At 35.7% G+C, this 22,091-nt stretch overlaps 1 protein-coding gene across 11 annotated transcripts; it reads left to right on the top strand.

Annotated features, from left to right (window-relative positions):
* The first annotated feature begins 2,738 nt into the window (after positions 1-2,738).
* On the top strand, positions 2,739-19,650 carry LOC143468246 (uncharacterized). Of its 11 annotated transcripts, none has more exons than XM_076965333.1 (18): positions 2,739-2,850; positions 6,784-6,848; positions 9,223-9,307; positions 10,616-10,829; positions 10,977-11,144; positions 11,489-11,635; positions 11,734-11,839; positions 11,910-12,029; positions 12,661-12,719; positions 13,018-13,098; positions 13,804-13,980; positions 14,119-14,212; positions 14,286-14,493; positions 14,567-14,681; positions 14,779-14,898; positions 15,040-15,156; positions 15,253-15,319; positions 19,335-19,650. In XM_076965333.1, the coding sequence occupies exons 3-18, from the start codon at positions 9,261-9,263 to the stop codon at positions 19,529-19,531; spliced, it is 2,037 nt and encodes a 678-aa protein (XP_076821448.1). In that variant the 5' UTR covers positions 2,739-2,850; positions 6,784-6,848; positions 9,223-9,260; the 3' UTR covers positions 19,532-19,650. The 11 variants fall into 11 exon arrangements, with proteins under 11 accessions (XP_076821448.1, XP_076821443.1, XP_076821439.1 ...); XM_076965328.1 differs by having other exon boundaries at positions 2,755-2,850; positions 10,632-10,829; positions 12,640-12,719; XM_076965324.1 differs by having other exon boundaries at positions 2,755-2,850; positions 12,640-12,719.
* Positions 19,651-22,091: the final 2,441 nt, after the last annotated feature.

Genomic DNA, 22,091 nt, shown 5'->3' with positions numbered 1-22,091 from the left:
AAAGTGACGTCAGAGTTAAACATATGATTTTATTACTCAAAGCTTTAAGACTGTTTTGTAAGCTTATCTTAATGCATTGATTTCTCGTTACCCCAAATGACGTCAATTTTATGATTTTATGACTTTGATTTGGACAATTAATAAACAAGTTTTATAACTTTTGGAGACGCAATAGAGAAACTAACCAAGAGAAACAATGTACCTATTTAATCGGACTTGATGATTTTTTGACAATTTTTGAATAACGTTTATGAATTTTGAAGACGACGTAGGAAAACAATAATCTATCTTGGAGATTACAGTTAATGCGCAACTTCCAACAGATATAGTAAACTTGTTTGCTTTATACCCACTGGCTTAACAGCAGAGTGCATTGTAATTGAACTTTTATTACACTACTTTTTGTGTGCATTATTTATATTTGTTGTACAGGTATTTCGTTATTGATTTCTTCATGTTCAGCCAACTGTATATATGAAACTATTTTCCACGTCAAAAAGTGGAGGTGTTGAGATCAAGAAATGGACTAGTCAAGTGTTATAACGGACATCCTATAACCTCTAGTTCTAGTCTAGTTTATTGAACTTGACTGTTATATGCTGATTATGATATATCCGTGACGCGACACCTTATCGAAAGACACTTTATCGAACGACACTTAATCGAACGACACTTTATCGAAAGACACTTAATCGAACGACACCTGATCGAAACGACACCTGATCGAAACGACAGTTGATCGAAAGACACTTTATCGAACCGAAAGTTGATCAAACGACACTTTATCGAACCGACAGTTAATCAAAACGACAGTTGATCGAACGACACTTTATCGAACCGACAGTTCAAGCAAGATTTTTGCGTGTTTCTCAAACATTAAAACAATGGGTCATTGTGATGTTCAGCTATCTGTCCATGTTTGTTTGATAAAGTTGGATTTTGTAATTTTTGAGATATTGTGATATTTATATAATTTTGCTCTCTCTCCGCATTGAAACGTATTACTCATTTACGCACCAATAACTTGACTAACTATTCTTTTTCGTTCTCTTTTCACAGCGGGGGCGCGGCGTAACAAGAAGAATTTATAAAAATGTGTCACTTTTAGAAATACCTAATTTACACTAAATTCACTTTCTTTAGTTTTACAATTATGATGTATACAGGAAGCCAGATGATGTTTCTACTAACCTGTAATAATCTCATCAGTCTACGACGCATAGGTTTCTAGGTTACTCTCGTACTTAGTAATTCTCGTGCGTATTCTTGTGATATCTTATTAATATGTGGGCGGGCCGGCCGCCATGCGAAATCGAACACTTTATGATACAAATATAAAATATAGATATAAAATATAAATCGTCAACTTTATGATATATACATCACAATTCATTAATGCACACCATTACAAAGACCGCACATCACAATGGCTCATTGTTTCAATGTTTGAGAAACACGCAAAAATCTTGCTTGAACTGTCGGTTCGATAAAGTGTCGTTCGATCAACTGTCGTTTTGATTAACTGTCGGTTCGATAAAGTGTCGTTCGATCAGCTGTCGTTTCGATCAGGTGTCGTTTCGATCAACTGTCGGCTCGATTAACTGTCGTTCGATAAAGTGTCTTTCGATCAGCTGTCGTTTCGATCAGGTGTCGTTCGATAAAGTGTCTTTCGATAAAGTGTCTTTCGATAAGGTGTCGTAGTACCGATATATCTAGATGTCTTTTAGGTATTAACTGAGGTGTTGTTAAAACATGAGTTTATCTTCTTGTTGATCTGTAAATGTAATCTTTGTGTTTAATAATAAGAGTTAAACTTTGTTTTATTAAAGAGTTAAGATAATTAATCTAGTTTGCTGCTTTCTGAGAATGTACGTAGTCGTAGACAGAGGCGAGTCACAGCTAATAGAAGAAATAGACATCTTATTATAATAAAAAAGTTAGCTTTGAGGAAACAGTCAAACCATGTAGATGGGGAGTTGAAATGAGTGACCTCATAAACAAAAAGTGTCAGGTGCATAAAGAGGTTAAGCTTTCCCCAAAAAAGCATATTCCTAAATGTCACTCACAAGTTGTAAAAAACATTGCAAAAGATGGTGCAATGTTATCAGAAAAGATCATCCAAGCCACTGTCGGGTTGTAAAATGTTATTTTTTTTTCTGACTGAAGTCATTAGTTATGAATCGAGTCAAGTCGAGTCAGTTTGAATTACGTCCCAAGTCAAGTCAAGTCAAGTCAATGCCATTAACATATATGCTATTTTGAAGTCACATTATGCGTTACATTAATTTGGTTACAATGATAACATCATAACTGTCTACAAATTGGTGACAAATTAGTCTGGTTGATACTTTTTACAGAGCTGCATTTTGTTTTTAAAACTGCCCATTTTTGTTACCTAAAGTTGTCTTTTTTTGCGGTCGTAAATCGCAATCGTCAAAACCTGATTCGAGTCATTTAGTACCTTTGACTTGAGCCAAGTCGAGTCATCAAGAAACGTAACTCAAGTCGATTCGAGTCAAGTCAATGACTTGAGTTATTACAACACTGGTTTAATGTATGAACTATGCTTAAGCCAGTGTACATACCTAGCCGTAAGTGGACACGTGACCAGTTGGGCATACAACTTGTGTTTTCTATTAACTTTAGCCCTGACTGCTATCTTGTGTAATGTAATATCTATGGCTATACATGAAATAAAAATGGATACATTGAACTTTGACTCCGTTGAAAAGAATTGTGGGTAATACCAAAAGGCTTTGCGACGCCATCTTATGTCTAGTATTTTAAAGAGGAGCGCCCTCAAGTACAGGTTGATTTTCCCACAAAGGGGCAGTGCTGGGTTCTAAAGTGGTAAGTAATTTTTGAGTTCTACAATTTACAGATGCCTGTAATATTGTATATTTTACACTGTTATTGGACTAGCTTGGCATTCCTACTTCAGGTTTTAAGATTAGCCCAATGATTTACAGAGCGAACACAGCCTAGTTTGGTTGGACATCGTAACTAGGCCTAACCAAACTTTTCTGCCCCTAACTACTATTATAGCCGAGGCCAAAGCTGCAAGGCTTTATTGTGGCCGCAAAAGCACCTTTTAACTTCTAAGGGCCTACAGGTACACAATCGATTTAATAACGTAATTAAAAAACTAATACACCTAAGCCAGTCTGCAGAGTTCAAACAAGAGCGCAGTCAAGTGCGGTTGTAACTAGCCTATGTTCAGTATGGCACTCGGGCTATCAGGTGTCGTTAATGAGCAAAATTCTTGCAATTTTGTGTGCACATTTAGCTGAAATTTGTATGCATTTAATCAATGGTGGACAACATTTTTAAGCTTTTTCACACAACTTTACAACGGTTAGCCTCAACTTTCGTTCCGCACAGTCCATGGCGAAAAAACACAGCTTTTTAGCAGTCAGGCTGACAGACAGACAAAGGGTTGCTAAAGCACCAAAACCTTCAGCTGGAAACCTGTGAGTGTGTACTTAAAGTACACTCTTAGATCTTTTGCACGCCAAGATTTTGTCTAAAAATGCAATTCGGGACAGGTAACACTAATTTTAGGGAATAGAAAATGTGTAATTAACATGTTGATGCCGCCACATGTTAATTACATGTTTTCTACTTTAAACTGGAAGTTAATAGCAAATGATGTCTTGGGTCATAAAATCCCAAGCTGGCAAGTTACTCCAATTGCTTACGTTTTCTTGCAACCTAAAAGGGATTTCCTATATTATAGCATCTTATCTGATAAGATTCCCTGATTTTCGGCATTTACTTGCAGGTTAAAACAGTTTCCTACATTATAAGACCTTAGCTGACACATTTCCTTGATTTCCAGTGTTTGATTGCAAGTTAAAATCGGTTTTCTACACTATAAGTTCCTGGCCGACATGTTTCCTTGATTTCTTAAGTTTTGTGCCTGCCATTATTGGGTTTCCTTGTTTTCCTGAAATCGCAGTGGGAAATATTTCCTGATTTCCTACTTATAGTGTTAATTCCTTGATTTCCTATTTCCTAAAATTGTGTTAAAATTGGGGACTGAAGCTTGCTTAAACAAAAAAAGATAGAAGATTGGGTTCTTTTACTTTTGCACTCCCATATCAGGATCGAGTATTGAGGAATTATTATATTATAATTTTTTCTCTTATATTATAACTCCTTCCCATTCAGGCTTCAGAGTGCAAAAGTTTAAGACACCCGGAGATTGTAGATTACTGATCGCCAGACAGGAGCACACTTGAAATTTTTTGCCGAAATGCCGTTACAGACCTCGAGAAGAGATCTCTCATAACTACTGGAGGGGGTAAAAGGCGGAAATCGTACAAATTAGTAAGCCCGTAAAATAGGTGAAAGATAGGCTTATAAAGTGAAATGGATCAGCTAAATATGAAATGATTTTTTCTAGGTAACCCCCATTGACAATGACGTATGATATTCTTATCCAACCCTTAATATATGAAAGAAACCATTTTTCCATACAGTGACAAAACGCTTGATTTAGGTTAAATACAGACTTTTTCATACTGAGACGTTCACTTTGAAGTCCATCGCTTATTATGTCAACGAAATTGTTGACACACTTTTTTAATCCGTGACAAACAAGCATGATTTAGTTAGATGCGGGCTTTTTCATGTATAAATGTTCACTATGAAGTCAATAGCTTAGGTTCTATCAGTGCTGTTGCACCCAATGAACTTGAATTTAAGGTAAAAAAAACTAACAAAAAGTTTTATCTTATTTTATTAACGTTTCAATCTAGCATCCCTTGGGCTAAGTTTTGCAAAATTTCACCTCCGCATCGCATACGTAGCTTTAGTTAATGCAAGGAGGAATGCAAGCATCTCAAAAAGTGGTTTTACTGTTTTTTGGAACTTCAAAAAATAAATTTTGGTGACCAAGCAAAACCGTTATTTTTTAGGGTAAACTAGGAGCTTTTTGTCCAGGTTTTGTGAGCCCCTTTTTTAAGTTTATCTTCTAACTTCCTTTAAAATTTTAGATTTTTAACTCAATTTCTTTTAATATCTTGTAGCATAATCATGATTTTAAAATAACCCGTTAAATGCGGACAGTAAACTTTATCCTCTGTTGTTTTGTCTGATGTACGTAGTTTGTACATGTTTTTGTTGAACTGCACTTACAGAACAGCTGTCCTGAGCTTAAAATCAAAATATTATTGAATTAAAATCTTTGTAATTTGGCATATTTTGCTACAAAGATTACTCAAAAATAACATCTAATTTATCAAAAAAATGTTTGTTTGACTTTACCGTCGCAACCATTTAAAAATATATTTGGCTGCATATTCGATTCGGTACATCCCTAGTCTGGGGTCATGCTTCCCTGGAAAATTTTAGATTAGCAAGGTCTAGAATGGTGTAGAATGCATACATTTTTATAAAAGCATATTGCTTGGGATTTGGATAAAACGTAAACAGTATCAGTTAAACACTAGGTTCAAGGAAATTGATTGAAATTGAACATAGAAAGTTGATTTACAATTGTATTGAGACTGTTTATTAAACGTTTTGGTTGTTGCCAGTGGCGTAAATGAAATTACGTAAGCGGCATTGGGAAAGACTTAAATAGTGGCGAAGACGTAATGCGTAAGTTATTCTCAATTCTCACTGTTAAAGTTTTACAGTGTCTGGATAGATATAATTTTAATTATGGTATTCCGTGTGTGCCAGCATAATTTAGTTGATCTGCTTAGTGCCTACACTTAATTGACAGATAGATCTCGGATATCATTATTTGCTAAAAAGTTTATTTGTTTTTGTTGATCGATACATATGCAAGATTGGCTCAGTGCTATTGTTTATAAAACTGCCACCTAAATATTTCGTCTCTTTGTTTTGTTTGTATTGTTTATAGAGCTATTGTAACAATTAGCAACACAAAAAAATCAGAAATGTCCTGGACAAGTTGTTTTCAATATTTTTCATAAAGAAAAGTGGTTATTGCGCTTGAAAACCGTAGAGGGCTGAGAAATGTGTAATGGCCCTATACCAATTTTTGACTTTAACGGTAATTTGCGGCGACTAGATTTTACGCTGAGCAAGTAAGTTAAAGGCTAATAGTCTTTTTTATCTTTTCGCATTTAAAGCCACCAACTTCTGTCAAAAGAAATACGTATAAGCCGCCATTTTGGCAAACATATTGGGTCATAAAATGGCAGGGGGCTGATACGTCGGACCCCAAAATATTCACTTAAAATCATTGAATTTTAGAATCGCCCAAAGTGAAAAATGTTGGACTTAGATTCATAATGCGATGAAAAAATTCGAATAGTTTTTATTTAATATTTTTGCTAGTATGACCTGCGCAAACATCTTAAAGCATTATTATGTCGCATTTAGTTTAAAAAGCAGGATTATACCTAAAAAAATTGTTCATTTTGAGCCAGTATACCAGATTTTGGTTTTTGTTCCGCAGACTGCAGAGTTTGTCTCTGCATATTTTTTCAATGTATTTTGATTTTTATGTTATGTTGTCTGAGTTTGGGACTGCTCACAAGGACAACTAAGTAGAAGCCCGGTAAAGCATTACCCAAGAGCATATAGCAGTGAACTCCTAAGGAAAAAATAATGTTTTAAATTTTTGGTGCAAATTTAGCAAAATGCTGAATGGTAGTTCGAAGGCACAGTACTTGGATTTCCAGGTAGGCCCATTGCGATAAAATGATAGCTTGCTTGATAATTTACGGTATCATAGCTATTCTAATTAAGCAGAGTTGTGTCCTGTTCATATTGCATAGGTTCAAGCTGTTTTATTTGTTATTACAGAAAACTTCATTCATACACAGGAAACTTCATTCATACACTAAAATACGAAGTGATCGACTTTCATGGTAAGTTTGTGACCATAAAAGTTTACCATTAAACTTATGTTATGTCTTCATCACTGAACAATTGACTGGGCTACCACGTCCATAGCATATAACTGTCGACTGTGGTGGCATAGTGGAAATGAACACTACCACACAGTTACAACTCGAGTTTGATTCCCAGGGTGTGCTCATGGGCATGGCACTTAATCAACAGCTCCAGCTTTTGTACCTAAAGTTCCCTGTTAGATAACACCATGGGAAGGCCCAGAAGAGGGTAACGTCTTGGGCAAGCATTTGACCTCAAATTAACTGCCTTGTATTGTGAACAAGCAATTGCCCTTAACGTGTTCATTGTTGTATTTGCATATATGCTCACTGCAATTGTGTATGAGCCATAAATCAACGGAATTTTTAAAATTTTGTAACCACCAGCCATAGATTTTGATGGTTTGAATATATGTTGTAGAGCTTCAAAAAATTTGAAATTTTGAAATGTCTCAAGCGGTTTTCGAGTTTTGCGATTTGAAATTTCCACCACTTGAGGACTATTAGGTTGGTGAGCACTGGTCTCGCTGAGTTATTTTCTTCAATATCTTTATTTCGGAAAGTAGAATAATGAAACAAATGTAATTTTTACCATTTTAATTACATTTACATTAGTTTAAGCAGATAGAAGTCTCCAAAGAAGTTAATAAGTCAAGGTTTTTGAGTGAAGATCAAAAGTCAAGTTGAAGACGCAGTTTCAAAAATAGCTCTTCATTGGTTCGTTTGTACCCAATTGAGAATTTTGTGAGTGACTGAAAGTGATGGAATGATAGTGTTCCTAGTGTGGTGTTTCCCAACAAAAACTTGATTGCCATCTTAGTGTTGGGTTCACCATAACCAACCAGAAACAGGAGCAGTCGAAGAAGTGGAAACATCCATCATCCTCTTGGCCCAAAAAGGTCAAAGTGATTCCATCTGCTGAGTAGGTCATGGCATCCGTGTTTTGGGATTCCAAAGGTGTGGTGCTCATTAATTTCCTTGAGAAAGGACATACTATCACTGGAGCTAATTATTTGCATCTTCAGAAGTGTCAGAGAGAAAATATCCGTCAAAAAAGGCAAGGAATGCTTACGAAGGGTGTCCTCTTCCACCATGACAATGCTTCTGCTCACTCCTCGACGGGTGCCATAACAACAATTCATGATTGTGGGTTTGATAATATTCCTCACACACCTTATTCACCTGATCTTACCCCATCCGAGTTCACCTATTTACAAACATGTAGAAAACCCTGACTGGCCGACATTTTCCCAATAGTACGGAAGTCATGAAATCAGTGGAAGAGTTTCAGAACTCCCAAAGTGGAAAGTTGTTTTCAAGTGGAATAAAGGCACTCCAGCACCGCTGGAGCAAGTTTGTTTCTCTATATGGATATTATGTTGAAAAATAAAAGCGCCCTGAGTTGTTTGTGTTGTGAACATTCTTGGAGGTACATTTCTTTTCCTACTCCCCTCGTATAATTCTCCGTTTATTATGACCATTTTTCTATCTCATTCAAATTTCTCATGTCAGTTTTGCTATGTAACGGTTAATAGCGTTAATAAACTTTTTTTTTTGTCACTTTGTGCCTAACTGTATTGATCCTGGTGTGGTTAATCGCTACTTTAGCAAGTTCTGTTATTTTGACAATTTGCATAGTTTGACCAAAACGGCCTGGTTCCATGGTGGTCATGATAAGCGGAGCCTACTGTAGATATAAATTTAACCCAAGAAGATGCTTTGGGGCCATTTTAGCATCAAAGGAGTTGGTTTGCTCTTTCCTGTCCTGTTTTAAAAATTCTCTTCCGAAGAATGATCCCAGATATGCAGAAGGCATTTTGCAATGATAAAAGCATATTTCAGCAAGATTTCGCACTTTGCCATAGTAAAAAAATGTGAAAACTAGGGACTCCACGCCATAGGAAGCCATTCCAAATGCTAATGACTGATTGTTAAAGTTGCATCATTTCAATGAAATAGTGAAAACTGAAAATATGCTTGTTTTAGTACTTCATTCTATTAATTATATACTGTTGTTCCCAGTTATGTTTGGGAGGATCGGTGACACTTAAAACAAATTCGAAGCTTAAGCATATAGCTTAGTATTTGAAAGCTGTGAAGAAAACAAAATTTGGCTTACAAAAACAATTTGTTGCTGTATGTTGAAAACCTTACACAATACAAGTTGCTATTTTTTTAACAAGAACATATTATTTGTTTTGGGGTGAAACACCTAAAAGATTTCAGGGTGTGGCACAGCCTCCTCATGGCTATACTTGTGTCAATGCATATGACTATGTATAAACATACTGTATTTATAATTTTTGAAACACATACATTTTGTTTACTAATATACTTTAAATTTTTGTAGAGGGAAAGAAGTCATAAGAAGAACTGATATGGCTCAAAATGAAACCATTGATGCCCTGCTATTGGAAAATGAATCTAAGTCAAAGGTATTTTGCAATTAATGTAAACACGTTGGTTATATCACATGTTTTAGATTTTAGCCCCCAGAGGTGACAGGTTTGTAAAAATGCTCAATTGATTTTTACACATTGCTAGACTCACATTTAGGCATGCACATTATACAGGGGCCATTCCTTTAAAAGCTCGTTCTCAAATGATTGAAATACTGTATATGCGTAATATTTGTATATTTTCCAAATTCAGAATAGTAAAAGATTATAGATTTAGTATTCTCAGATTTAGTTAAGTTTGCCTAAATTGTCAAATATGTTATCCCCTAATCACATATTAGGTAATGTTAGCAGATATTGCACTTGGCAAATAGAGTAGGAGATACTAAATCTATAAAGAATGTACTTTGTTAAAATTTCAAAATTTGTTATTTCGGAGACCTTATTTTATGAATTTATTGAACTTTTTTCGGCTTACTTTTAGTTTGATTTACTTTCATACACTTTTACAACACTTGCTATAGCGTTTTAGAAAATGTTTGTGGTTCTGTGTAAAATCGGGTTCCATGACATATGACCGCGGGAAAATGACCGCGAACAAACTCACCGGGGACAACTGAACGTGACGTAAATTGACCACGAACAAACTGACCGTGATGTAAATTGACCGCGAACAAACTAACCGGGAACAGACTTACCGGAATGAAAATTGACCGGGAGGTAAATTGACCGTGCAAGTGCTGAATTATTGTGTTTAAGTTGATCTCCAACTCTTTTTGCAATTTACAATTATTAGTATAACCATAACCAAGACTTAAAACTAGGGGAGTCCTGACGTACAGCTTCAATCTGACAATTTACTTAACTAAAGTGTCCATTGTTATTGCAATGAGTCCATTGTTACTACATGAGATAGGCTACAACGCATTGTTTCATAATCTCATCAAACAACTCGTCTAGACCGGGAAAATGCATGTAACAATAGGAAATCTATGAATAAAGGTGAAAAACCCGTAGGGTCACCCTACACCCTACAAGGGGCCAAAAAACTCTACGAGTGGCAACCTTGACTGCAATACACATACTAAATTGGATAGTGACTAGATAGTGAATTAGAATTTTGACCTTTTGACGGCCAATTTGTCGCCGGTTAATTTGATCGCCGGCCAATTTATCGACGGTTAATTTCATCGCCGGCCAATTTATGTCAAGGTTAATTTGATCGCCGGCCAATTTGTTGCCGGTCAGTTGTCCACTACCAGTTGTCGCCGGTGAATTTGTTCACGGTCACTTCACGTGATCCCGTAAAATCGTGTTGCCTGCAAGTATTCTCAAATAATCTAGGCCGTTTCATGAGCAGTTTCAAAAGAGTGATGTGGAAGAAAATTCTGTGATTGAAAAGACAAGAGTTGCAGATAAAAGTCCAACAATAGAGTCTGGCGAGCTTGCAGTCACTGCTGTTTCTGGACAAAATGAAAGTAATTTAATGGAAATAGCAGCTTTGGGTACAGTGGAAAACACCAATTTACCTTCAGATGGTGATGTTCTGAAATTAGATGTAAGTAACAAATCAAGTACAACTCTTTGGAAAACAACTTTTGTGGTGATTATTTTAAAACTATTTAAATATGCTATCTATGTGAAGTTGTACTTTTTATCTGTGCAATGAATATTTCAAGTGCTGAACATACATATAATTTTTCAGGATCAGATTAATGGAGATATTGTGGGGGAAGAGGGAACAACCACTACTGTCCAGTTCATAGCTGTATCTGCCGATGAACATGCTCGAATGGTAACAGCAGGAGAATTACCAGAAAGTGTTCACGGTGCAGATGTACACATGCAGATTCCCGGAGCAGAGGCACAACAGGTACAAGCAAGGTTTTAGTCATACGTGTTTTGCAATTTGCTATATTCTGATGCCAGTGCATAAAAAATGGTGATTTTACTAACTAAAGAATGTTGCAATGAAAGACTACAGAGATAGCAAAACAACCTTACAACTTTGTTAACATCAGATATTTATACAAAATTTAAAACAAGTCTTTACATATTTAATTGTGTGGCCGAAAGCTCTGTTTTTAATTATATATATGCCATAATCATCCAACATCTTATCACCAAAAGAATTCAAAAAACTGCAATTTGAAAGTAAATCTTCCACAGCTTTATTTCATTTTGTTTTCACCTGCAAAATTTCTATTTTTGGGGCAGGTTCGATTAATAGCAGTTGATAGTAGTGGTGTTCCTGTAACAGAACCTGCTATTCTTCAAGCTGCTGCAGAACAAGCTGGAATTATTTTCCTAGTCAAAGATGAAAATAGTCAAAATACTCAAATCTCAATAGATCAAGCCATGCAAGTAATTCAATCAACTACTATGGTTTTAACGATGAAATTTTGTTATTTTATTGCCATTCGCTATTATGTTTATTCAATTTATATTTCGTGTATCTTTAGCTTTCAATGACCAAAAATGCCCCAGTGATTACTGCTACAACTGCAGCCATGGTTCTTGAACAAAATGAAGATGCCGCAGTAGCAGATACAGATGGAAATGAAACAGGTATCTATGGGTTTATGCAGTCTTGGATTTTGAAGCCTGCCATACATATTAAATGATATCCTTCACTCAGAGGATGATGCGATGGAAACAGAGCCAAAACGAGCAAAATTAAAAAAACCTCGTTTAAAGCTACGTGTTTACAGTCAGAAAGATGCTGCTGGCAATGATGAAATTGCTTTTCTTGCAGATGGTATGTAGTTAATCTTTAGCCAAGAAGCTAATCTAGAATGCATAAAGTGCCAATAAATAAAATAATACATGCTTTTGTAAATGTTGATGCGTGTAAAAAATGTCAAATGGATGTTACATGTGTACTTTGTCAGTGGTGCAGTTGACGCTTATTTTGCAGCGGTGGAAAAGGAACTGTTCGTCTTTTTATAAAAATCTTGCTATGAAAATCAGTAAATATTTTTTGTGCTGTAACTTATGGATGAGTATTGCTTGGTGAGACTTTTTGTATTAGGTTGCAGAACCATGTGAGGTTTTGCTTTCCCAGAAAGCATAACTCACTAAGGTACATATCGTTTATATAAAAAGATAAATGCTGTAATGGAAATATAAAAGAAAGAAGAATGATTGAATTACTAAAATGTAAAAAATTGTCCTGCTTTTATAGCAGTGATATGCACATGAAATTTTCTTAACTTATTACTTTATTTTATTGTTTTGACTGTTTTACATTTATGTGTTACATGCGTGGGTTTTGTAAAATTGTGAGTGATGTTGTGTTTTGGTTGACGTTCACAAATTTTCATGACATATATTTTATATGTGTAAATATTTGAAATATGTCGCTATAGGTACCCTTCCTTTATCTGCAGAAGCTGAAGAGATACATCAGGAACCAAAGCCAACTGATGAATCTGTGTATGAGTTTCAGGTTTGGCTGTTCGTGATTTTGTACTACATGTTCTTATGTCTTGTACTGACAGTGGAATTATGTGTCTTTAGTTAATCATACATCAGTTAGACACAGTTTTGCAAGAAATGCAGTTTGAAATATTGAGTTTATAGTAATTTGCTGAAAGATGTGGTAGAATTTGCCGAATTTATCATTGTTTTACACTAAAAAACTGAATAGGCATCTTCAATTAAAAAGTTGGTTTTAGAACAGAGTTTTATGCAAGGAAAAACTTTTTATAGTATTCTAGTTAGGTAGTCATGTACTCCTTTCTCAGAGAAAGTTAGCTAATGTGGAAGAACATGAGCAAGTTCAAAATGATGTGATAGCCAACATGGGGATTGTGGAGTTTGTCCAGGTAATTATTACGGTAGAAAGTCTTTCTGTGCATTTTTAATATAGAAACAGATGAAATATAATGAAGGACGTTGTTTTAGTTTAAACCAGTGGTTTTTAACTTTTTTGTCTTGGAAGAACCTTTTTGTTACTACTAAAGCAGGCCGCTGTTTTTAATTGTAAGCAAGATTAGTTTTCATATCTGCAAGCAGTTTATTAGATTATAACAAAACAAAAGAAACAACCACTAACAAAATGTCTAAAACTTTTTGTAGACCTACTAATGAAAAAAAATCTTTATATAGTTCACCACACTGATGGTTAACTTTACATTTTTCTACACGAGTTTTTGCCAGCATAAGCTTGCTTCTTCAGCCCAGTAAGAACTCATCATATGGCATAGTAGTTCCAATATTTTTTCATGAAATCTTTGCGTGCGCTGTTGCTAACCTGGGCTGTTTGCTCCTACAAGTGGTGTAAAGCTAACTAAGTTTCAGTTTCTAGATGTCACTTTCGGGCGATTTTTCGAGATTATTTTCCAGATACTGAAACTTGATTATTTCTGGACACCACCCTAGCCATTGAAACTCTAATTGCAATACTTTTTGAACAATATAATACTTGTTTAAAATGCTCTCCATAACATCTGACTGTATGTGTACTCTACCATGCATTTATGTATCTGTGCTAATTGACTTAGCTTGGACATGTAAATTGTTATTTAAAGGATCCCCCTACAGGAGGAGACGCAGAGGAACAAGGAGTTGAAATTTTGGACCCAACCATGTTTAAAAAGGGCGGTAAAAGGACTAGTGACAAAAATCGTGATCGTCGCAAAATTTACCAGTGTCGCGAATGTGCATTTTACAGTCATCGCCACAGCAATTTGATACGCCACATGAAGGTGCAATACTTACAAAAAATATCTGTGTTCATTAAAAGCAATATTCTGAGAAAATATGCTAAGTTATTTATTTGATCATCCTGGCAAGATTTGAAGTTTAATCAGAAAGTCAATTCTGATATTTTTGTGCTGATCTAGATCCATACAGATGAAAGACCATACAAGTGCCACTTGTGTGATCGTGCTTTTCGTACAAATACTCTGCTTCGCAACCATATCAACACCCACACTGGTATGCATCATTGCATGATTCAGTCTTCAGTTTCTTTAATTTTTTTATATATAGATATATTTTTTCTCCTCAGGTACAAAGCCACATAAATGTTCAGCCGAAGGTTGTTCAATGGCATTTGTGACCAGCGGGGAATTAACAAGACACACACGCTATATACACACACATGAAAAGCCTTTTCGATGTACTCTATGTGATTATGCAAGTGTAGAAATTAGCAAGTTAAGACGCCATTTTCGCTCTCATACTGGTGAAAGGCCTTATTCATGTGATGAGTGTGGGTGGGTATGAACACTTGTGGTATATGAATAATTGAATTTGTCACTTGATGTTCCAAATTATGTTTCTTTGTAGTAAGGCATTTGCGGATAGCTTTCATCTGAAACGCCATAGGATGTCACACACTGGTGAAAAACCCTATGAATGTCCAGAGTGCAACCAGCGATTTACACAACGTGGCAGTGTTAAAGTATGATGCAAGGTTGCATTTACTATGGAGTAATATTATTCATTACTTTTATGTGAATTTTACGCAACTATATCTATCCAAGAGATTTTCTGTGCAGATGCATATAATGCAACAACACACTAAAACTGCTCCCAAGTTTAAATGCGAAATTTGCCAGACTCTGTTAGGCCGTAAGAGTGATTTGAATGTGCATATGAGGAAACAGCATGCTTTCCAGGTACCATGTTCAATGTATTGTTTTATTATGCTTGGATCTAAGTGGCTGTCACTATTAAATTGATATCAGTATACCACATTCTTTACCTCAGCACAATAATGTAAGTTTTATTTATTCCAGCCATATTTTATATATTTCTAGGAAACTCCAACCCAGTGCAGATACTGTGATGAATTGTTTCACGATCGTTGGAGCTTGATGCAACACCAAAGAACTCATAGAAGTTGTGGAACAAGATTCAAGGCTGATCAGCCACTTGTATGATTTATACAGAATTTGGTTACGGTTTCTATATAGCATTGATAATAATAATCCATGCTTTTATGCACTGAAATAAACTTTGCGATTTTGTAGAGAAAGAGAAGAAGATTTGGTGATGAAGCTGACGATGAAGAATGGGAAATGGAAGAGTTCAGTTCAAGTATGTCATTTCAATTTTATACATAGATCAAGTGTAAATGGAATGAAAAATTATTGCCTGTTTTAGAAGTTTTTTTTTTTTACTGAAAGCAAAAATTTGGTGAGGTAATAACGTAGGTATTCAACTGTCAGGTTTTCAATTTGCCGCCACTGCTCAACCTTGAAAACGTGTGGTTTCTATCAACACGAGGTCGCCTGCATGGGCGGATGATAATAGCATTGGCAGATTGAATTACATCTATTACATGAATTAATCTATTGAATTACACAAATTCTAAATAGAGATTTTTTTTATTGATATCACTTCTAACTCTTGAGGCTTATGAATTAACTATGGTAACAAACACTTAACATTGACACCTAGTCACTTGCTGTTATTTCAAACGTTTATAATTTTACCTTAAATCTCCAGCGATGTAGATTATTTCTAAGTAGTTTTCTTAATCATCATGCAATCTCCCAAACATTTGCGTTCAAATGCAATTATAACCCTCTTAGCCCAATCCCTTTGTTTGCTACATATCTTTTATTTTTATGTTGTGAATCAGCAGTTGAGCGTAAACAATATACAGTACTATAAAATCAAAACATTTTTTATGTAAACGATCTTGTTGAGATTTTGTTATCGACCTCAAAACATTGATAAATCAGTATTCCTAATATTTCCTTTCATAAGTGACCAGCGCTTGCGGCATTGTGTCACCCCTTTTTTGGTATATATCATACAGGATACATGACACTGAATCATGTAAAATAAGTTTATTTGATTTATAACCATGCATTTAATAAACTGCACTAATTACCTGGTGCCCCCAAATAAAACCTTTAAACCTGAGAGAATTATTTTGTTTTTGTATTCCAGAGTTGGATCAATTACATAATTTCAGTTCAATTACAATTATTCTTAGACATGTAAATTAATTAGAATTACATGTAACAAAATTTTCAGAAACAACCACTCAACCACCAAGTCGATATTTCTAAAATGTGTAGCCATGCTAAGCACAGACGAATCTTCACTTAGCAGAGACAAATTGAAAATACTTTTCACATAAAAATGGCATTGATTCAGCACACCCATAGTCATTAGGTTGAACTTTATCCAGCCTTTAATTTAAAAACAAAGAATAAGAACAGTCAAATTTAAGAACTCGAGCACAGTTCCATTACATTTTATGAAAACCAGACTGCGAAAAGTATCTGTGCCCAGTAAGTAATTTTTTTTCAATGTAGAAATTTCCTGCTATTGAGAAAAGCCTTTCGGAAGGTGTAGACCGGGGGTGTTCAAATGGCGGATCTCGATCCGGATCCGGATCTTTTCAACGTTTTGTGTGGATCTTCCAATGTAGTCTTGAAACAATCTTGCAGCTGTAGCACACTTCACTTTGGACTTTTACAAAGTTATAATAATGTTGTAGACCCTACAATGTAGGGAACATTTACATAAATAAAGCACCATAAAAATTAAAGCATGTCCAATATGTTTAATATTCGTATTTAGTGGATCATCACGTTGTCAGGTTTGGTTATGGTGGATCATGGCAGAAATCATTTGAACACCCCTGGTGTAGACTGTAGATGTTGCAGTTAGTCTCAGATATTCTTTTGCTAACTTAGCAAGGGTTGGAAGATCGGCAGATCTATTTTTCCTATACTTCAGTGGGTTTTCATCAAATGGATTTGTGTTTTTCCCCAAATACGTTTCTACTTCATTCAACAAACTTTTTGATTTTTTCGTCAAGACTCCATTCATAAAGCCAAATATGTTTGGATTATTCGAAGGATTTTCTTCTTCATCCTCTTTACTATGTCTCTCTTCATCCTTACTGCCAAGTCTACTGGACATATGAGTTGCTAGCAAAATCGTAGATTTTTCTTCAACGTCATCATCAGTCCACCTTTTTTAAATTTCGAGTCCGGAAGAGATACAAGCTTGTTGTTTGTAGATGTTAAATATGGCAACAGTCTTCTGGAATCGAGTTTTGAAGGTTTTCTGCTAATTTCTTTCAATAGTGGAGGTCAGCCTTTTTCATTTATTCCAATGCTTTCAGTAGACCAACCACAACTAGGAAAATCGAAGAGCATGTTACAATACTGTTTTCCTTAACTTGTTGCTTGGCTTTTTTGAAAAGCAGTACCACGCTCACAAACTCACTTAATGCAAAATAACCTTGATTCGGTATTTTTTCACATTACTGAATCATGATGAGAACTGCATTAACTTGTTCACGATGGTGTAAGGCACTTTGTAACATAACTAGCAATGAATTCCATCTGGTAACATTTTCTGCTCTAATGTTATTTTTCTATGTACATCGCAAATAGGAATCAATATCTGTATCTTCTGTATCTGTAGCATAGGAATCTGTATCTTCCTCACATGCGTTTACAGTTTTCCAATCTCAGTTTTATGCAAAATGGACTCTGAAAAGGAACCTTTAAATGCTTTTATCACGGAGAAAGCATTGTCTGGCACAACTCTTTTATTTTTGTTGTTAATTTAAATTTTTAGCGATGTTATTAGCTGTATGTCTGCGTTAGAAAGCATCCACATCCAGGACAAAATGGCATAGCTTCCATTCTGCATCAATAAAATAGACAGTGACACAGAAGAAACCTGTTATGTTTTGGATTGTCTAAAGATCAATTGTCAAATAAAGATTGGGAAAGCTTGCAAGTTCATATCGCATCACTTATCCCGTCTTCTGAATAACTGTTGGTATAAGAGAATTTCTAAAGGCATGGAACAATGTATAACGAATTATTGTTGACTAAATCTGTTGTTGCCTGTTCTACGTTACTACTACGTACATTCTACGATTTCCGAATGTTTGGCTTTGAACAATGTTTAGTGGTGACTGGCCACAAGCTATTGTGACCTTGTTAGGGGGTTGGCAAGGATGATCACTATTTCTAACTTTCTTAACTTTTGGTGTTTCTTTTTGAGAGTTATATACTTAGTATGTAGATTAGAAGAGTATCTCTTGAAATGTGTGATCAAATTTGATGTTGCCTTGGGTGAAAATTTGAGTTTTTTTTTGCAGTTTTAACAGCTTGCCTCACTACTAGTCGAATAGTTATAAACAGGGTTGCCATACCGTCCTTATTTATAAGATTTGTCCTTATTTTAAAGGTCCGTGTCTTAGAAAATATGTTTGTCCTTATTTCTAAGAAATGTCCTTATTTTCACTTTCGTCCTTATTTTTAGGGCGGAGGTGGGCACTTTTGTCCTTAATTTGGGCATTTTGTCACCTTACGATACCATTTTGTACCAAAGAGATACCAAAATTATGAACATGCAGATAGTGTCTTGTTTTTTTTTTGTTTTTTTTTTTTAGGAACATTGGTTGCTTTCTCTTTTTGTACACTGTTTAAGGTGGTATTCCTCGTTCGTTTTCTAGTCGTCCTTATTTTTGAGTTGAGACTGATGGCAACCCTGGTTATAAACCTCTAATAATGGTGTTGGAAGTAATTCAGCACTGGCTTTAGAAGATTTTATTTGATCATTCATTGCCAATATACTTTCCAGTTACTGCAATAGTTTATTTACAGCCACTTTATATTATATTGTCAATGTTATAAAACCTGTTGAAAAACTGATCCTCCACTACATTGCAATATATAATTATTAATTATGTATACTAGAATATACACCAACCAGAAACATTTTCAGGTTTTGGATGAAAAGTAAATAGTTTCCCACTGTTCTTGCATTGGAAATTTCTGACATTACATTAAGAAAGTTCTTTTTGATAGGGTCGAAAGAAAGCGAAAGCAATTTTAATCATTAATTTTAAAGTTAACAGTATTAGTCGTTTACTTAATCCATTGTGAATTTTGCAAAAAAGTGTGAAAATGTGTTTGTTGACTTAACCTTGTTGTTTTCATTTGTTTTGGCCCTTGGGTAAAGTAGAGAATACTGGCGCAAGAGCAAACACAATTTCTGAAAGATATTTAATGCTAAAACCTCACCGAGTTAATAGTTTATGTTGTTAAATCTTGTTTTTATGTTTTAGTGATGCTTGAAAGTGGTGATGGCCGGGTCACTGTTTTTGTTGAAGAGGAAGAAGAACAAGAACAGGAGATAGTGGATACGGTTGAAGAAAATCAGCTAAAAGAGCAAAGATCACCAAAAGCCATTCAACTAACAGAGCTTGAACCAGTTGACAAAGAGGGTTTGACTTCAACAGATGCGATTAATGTTGAAAGTTAAACGCTTGTGAGATACTTTCTGAATGATCAAGTTTTGATTAGATTACTCCAATGGTATCAACAATGTACACTTTTAGTATTAACTGTACAGTGTCGCCAATAAAATGTTATGTGAATTGATCTGCCCTGTGCCCTTGTTACAGCAAGTATAACAGTATATACCAATGCTTCTCAACCGGTGAGACTATAAAGTGTACACACTAATGCAGTGGTTCCCAACCTTTCTCACCTCGGGACGGGGAAAGATTTTAAAAATGTTCATAGACTGGCAACAAAAGATCGTGAATAGAACAGATATGTGTAATCTTTTTGTTTACCAAAGTTGTCGTTATCAACGAAGGCGAGATGCGCCAATTTTACTTAAGTCCATGTTAAAACTAGCTTGGCAGAAAGTACAATACTTTGCGGATCGGCAAAAGAATTCAACGGAGGATGAAATTCCTCTCTGATTTTCGGTTATTCTAAGTTTCCGTAGGTCAAAGCTTAATATGGTTACAAAAGGGATTACGTGAAGTGACCGTGAACAAATTCACCGGCGACAACTGGTAGTGGACAACTGACCGGCGATCAAATTAATCGTGACGTAAATTGGCCGGCGATGAAATTAACCGTCGATAAATTGGCCGGCGATCAAATTAACCGGCGACAAATTGGCCGTCAAAAGGTCAAAATTCTAATTCACTATCTAGTCTAGTCACTATCCAATTTAGTATGTGTATTGCAGTCAAGGTTGCCACTCGTAGAGTTTTTTGGCCCCTTGTAGGGTGTAGGGTGACCCTACGGGTTTTTCACCTTTATTCATAGATTTCCTATTGTTACATGCATTTTCCCGGTCTAGACGAGTTGTTTGATGAGATTATGAAACAATGCGTTGTAGCCTATCTCATGTAGTAACAATGGACTCATTGCAATAACAATGGCCACTTTAGTTAAGTAAATTGTTAGATTGAAGCTGTACGTCAGGACTCCCCTAGTTTTAAGTCTTGGTTATGGTTATACTAATAATTAATTGTAAATTGCAAAAAGAGTTGGAGATCAACTTAAACACAATAATTCAGCACTTGCACGGTCAATTTACCTCCCGGTGAGTTTGTTCGCGGTCATTTTCCCGCGGTCATATGTCATGGAACCGTTACAAAACAGGTATGTTTATCAGCTTCTTACTTATAACTCAGTAATGTAATGAATATTTGTACATTTTCTAAAGGTATTTACCCATGAAGAGGAATTGGCTCTTGAAGAGAAGATCATAAAATTTTCAAAGATATTCCATGGTCTGAGTAAGCTGCAAACAAAGCAGTTAGCATACAAATTTGCGACGGACAAAGAAAAAATACTCCACCCTACTGGATATGCAAAGAAGGGTTCCACGACAATTAACCGTGGGAAATTGACCGCGAACAAACTAACCGGGGACAACTGACCGTGACGTAAATTGACCGCGAACAGACTAACCGGGAACAAACTGACCGTAACGTAAATTGACCGCGAACAAACTAACTGTGACGTAAATTGACCTAGACCTAGAACCAACTGACCGGAATGAAAATTGACCGTGCAAGTGCTGAATTATTGTGTTTAAGTTGATGGTAGTATATTATATGTAAAGTAAATATTTGTTTGTAATTATTTCCTTTTTTTAACAAAATTTATTTTTATTTCAATACAAATTGAAACATTTATTTAAATAAACAAAAAGACTTCCGGAAATACGAGTAATACATTAAAAGAACTTCGCTGCAAAACACATATGACACTACACTACTACACATTTGATCGCCGGCCAATTTGTTGCCGATCAGTTGATGAAGACCAATTGTCGCCGGTTAATTTGATCGCCGGCCAATTCGTTGCCGGTCAGTTAATCACGACCAATTGTCGCCGGTTAATTTGTTGACGGTCAATTGACGTGATCCCGCAAAGAAGCAGCTGGCGAGGACCGGTTGAAAGTTTTCTGAAAAAGGCACGTTAACATCACTTTTCCGCAGCCAGAACCAACCAACCTTGCAAGAACTAGAGTCTTTAATAGGCCTAATGTTAAAAGCTCTGTAATGAAAATGCCTTTGTTAACTCGCCTTGTATTATCTTAATTATTTGTGTTTTGTTTCTGCTTCGAGCAAGTGTGTTTTTCGGGATCACGAGAAGTGACCGTGAACAAACTCACCGGCGACAACTGGTAGTGGACAACTGACCGGCAACAAATTGGCCGGCGATCAAATTAATCGTGACATAAATTGGCCGGCGATCAAATTAACCGTCGATAAATTGGCCGGCGATCAAATTAACTGGCGACAAATTGGCCGTCAAAAGGTCAAAATTCTAATTCACTATCTAGTAGCTATCTAGTCACTATCCAATTTAGTATGTGTATTGCAGTCAAGGTTGCCACTCGTAGAGTTTTTTGGCCCCTTGTAGGGTGTAGGGTGACCCTACGGGTTTTTCACCTTTATTCATAGATTTCCTATTGTTACATGCATTTTCCCGGTCTAGACGAGTTGTTTGATGAGATTATGAAACAATGCGTTGTAGCCTATCTCATGTAGTAACAATGGACTCATTGC

Source organism: Clavelina lepadiformis, chromosome 8 (genome assembly GCF_947623445.1).
Source record: "Clavelina lepadiformis chromosome 8, kaClaLepa1.1, whole genome shotgun sequence".
NCBI lineage: Eukaryota > Metazoa > Chordata > Ascidiacea > Aplousobranchia > Clavelinidae > Clavelina > Clavelina lepadiformis.
The sequence above is the reverse complement of the archived record's forward strand: the minus strand, read 5'-3'. Positions and strand labels throughout refer to the sequence as shown.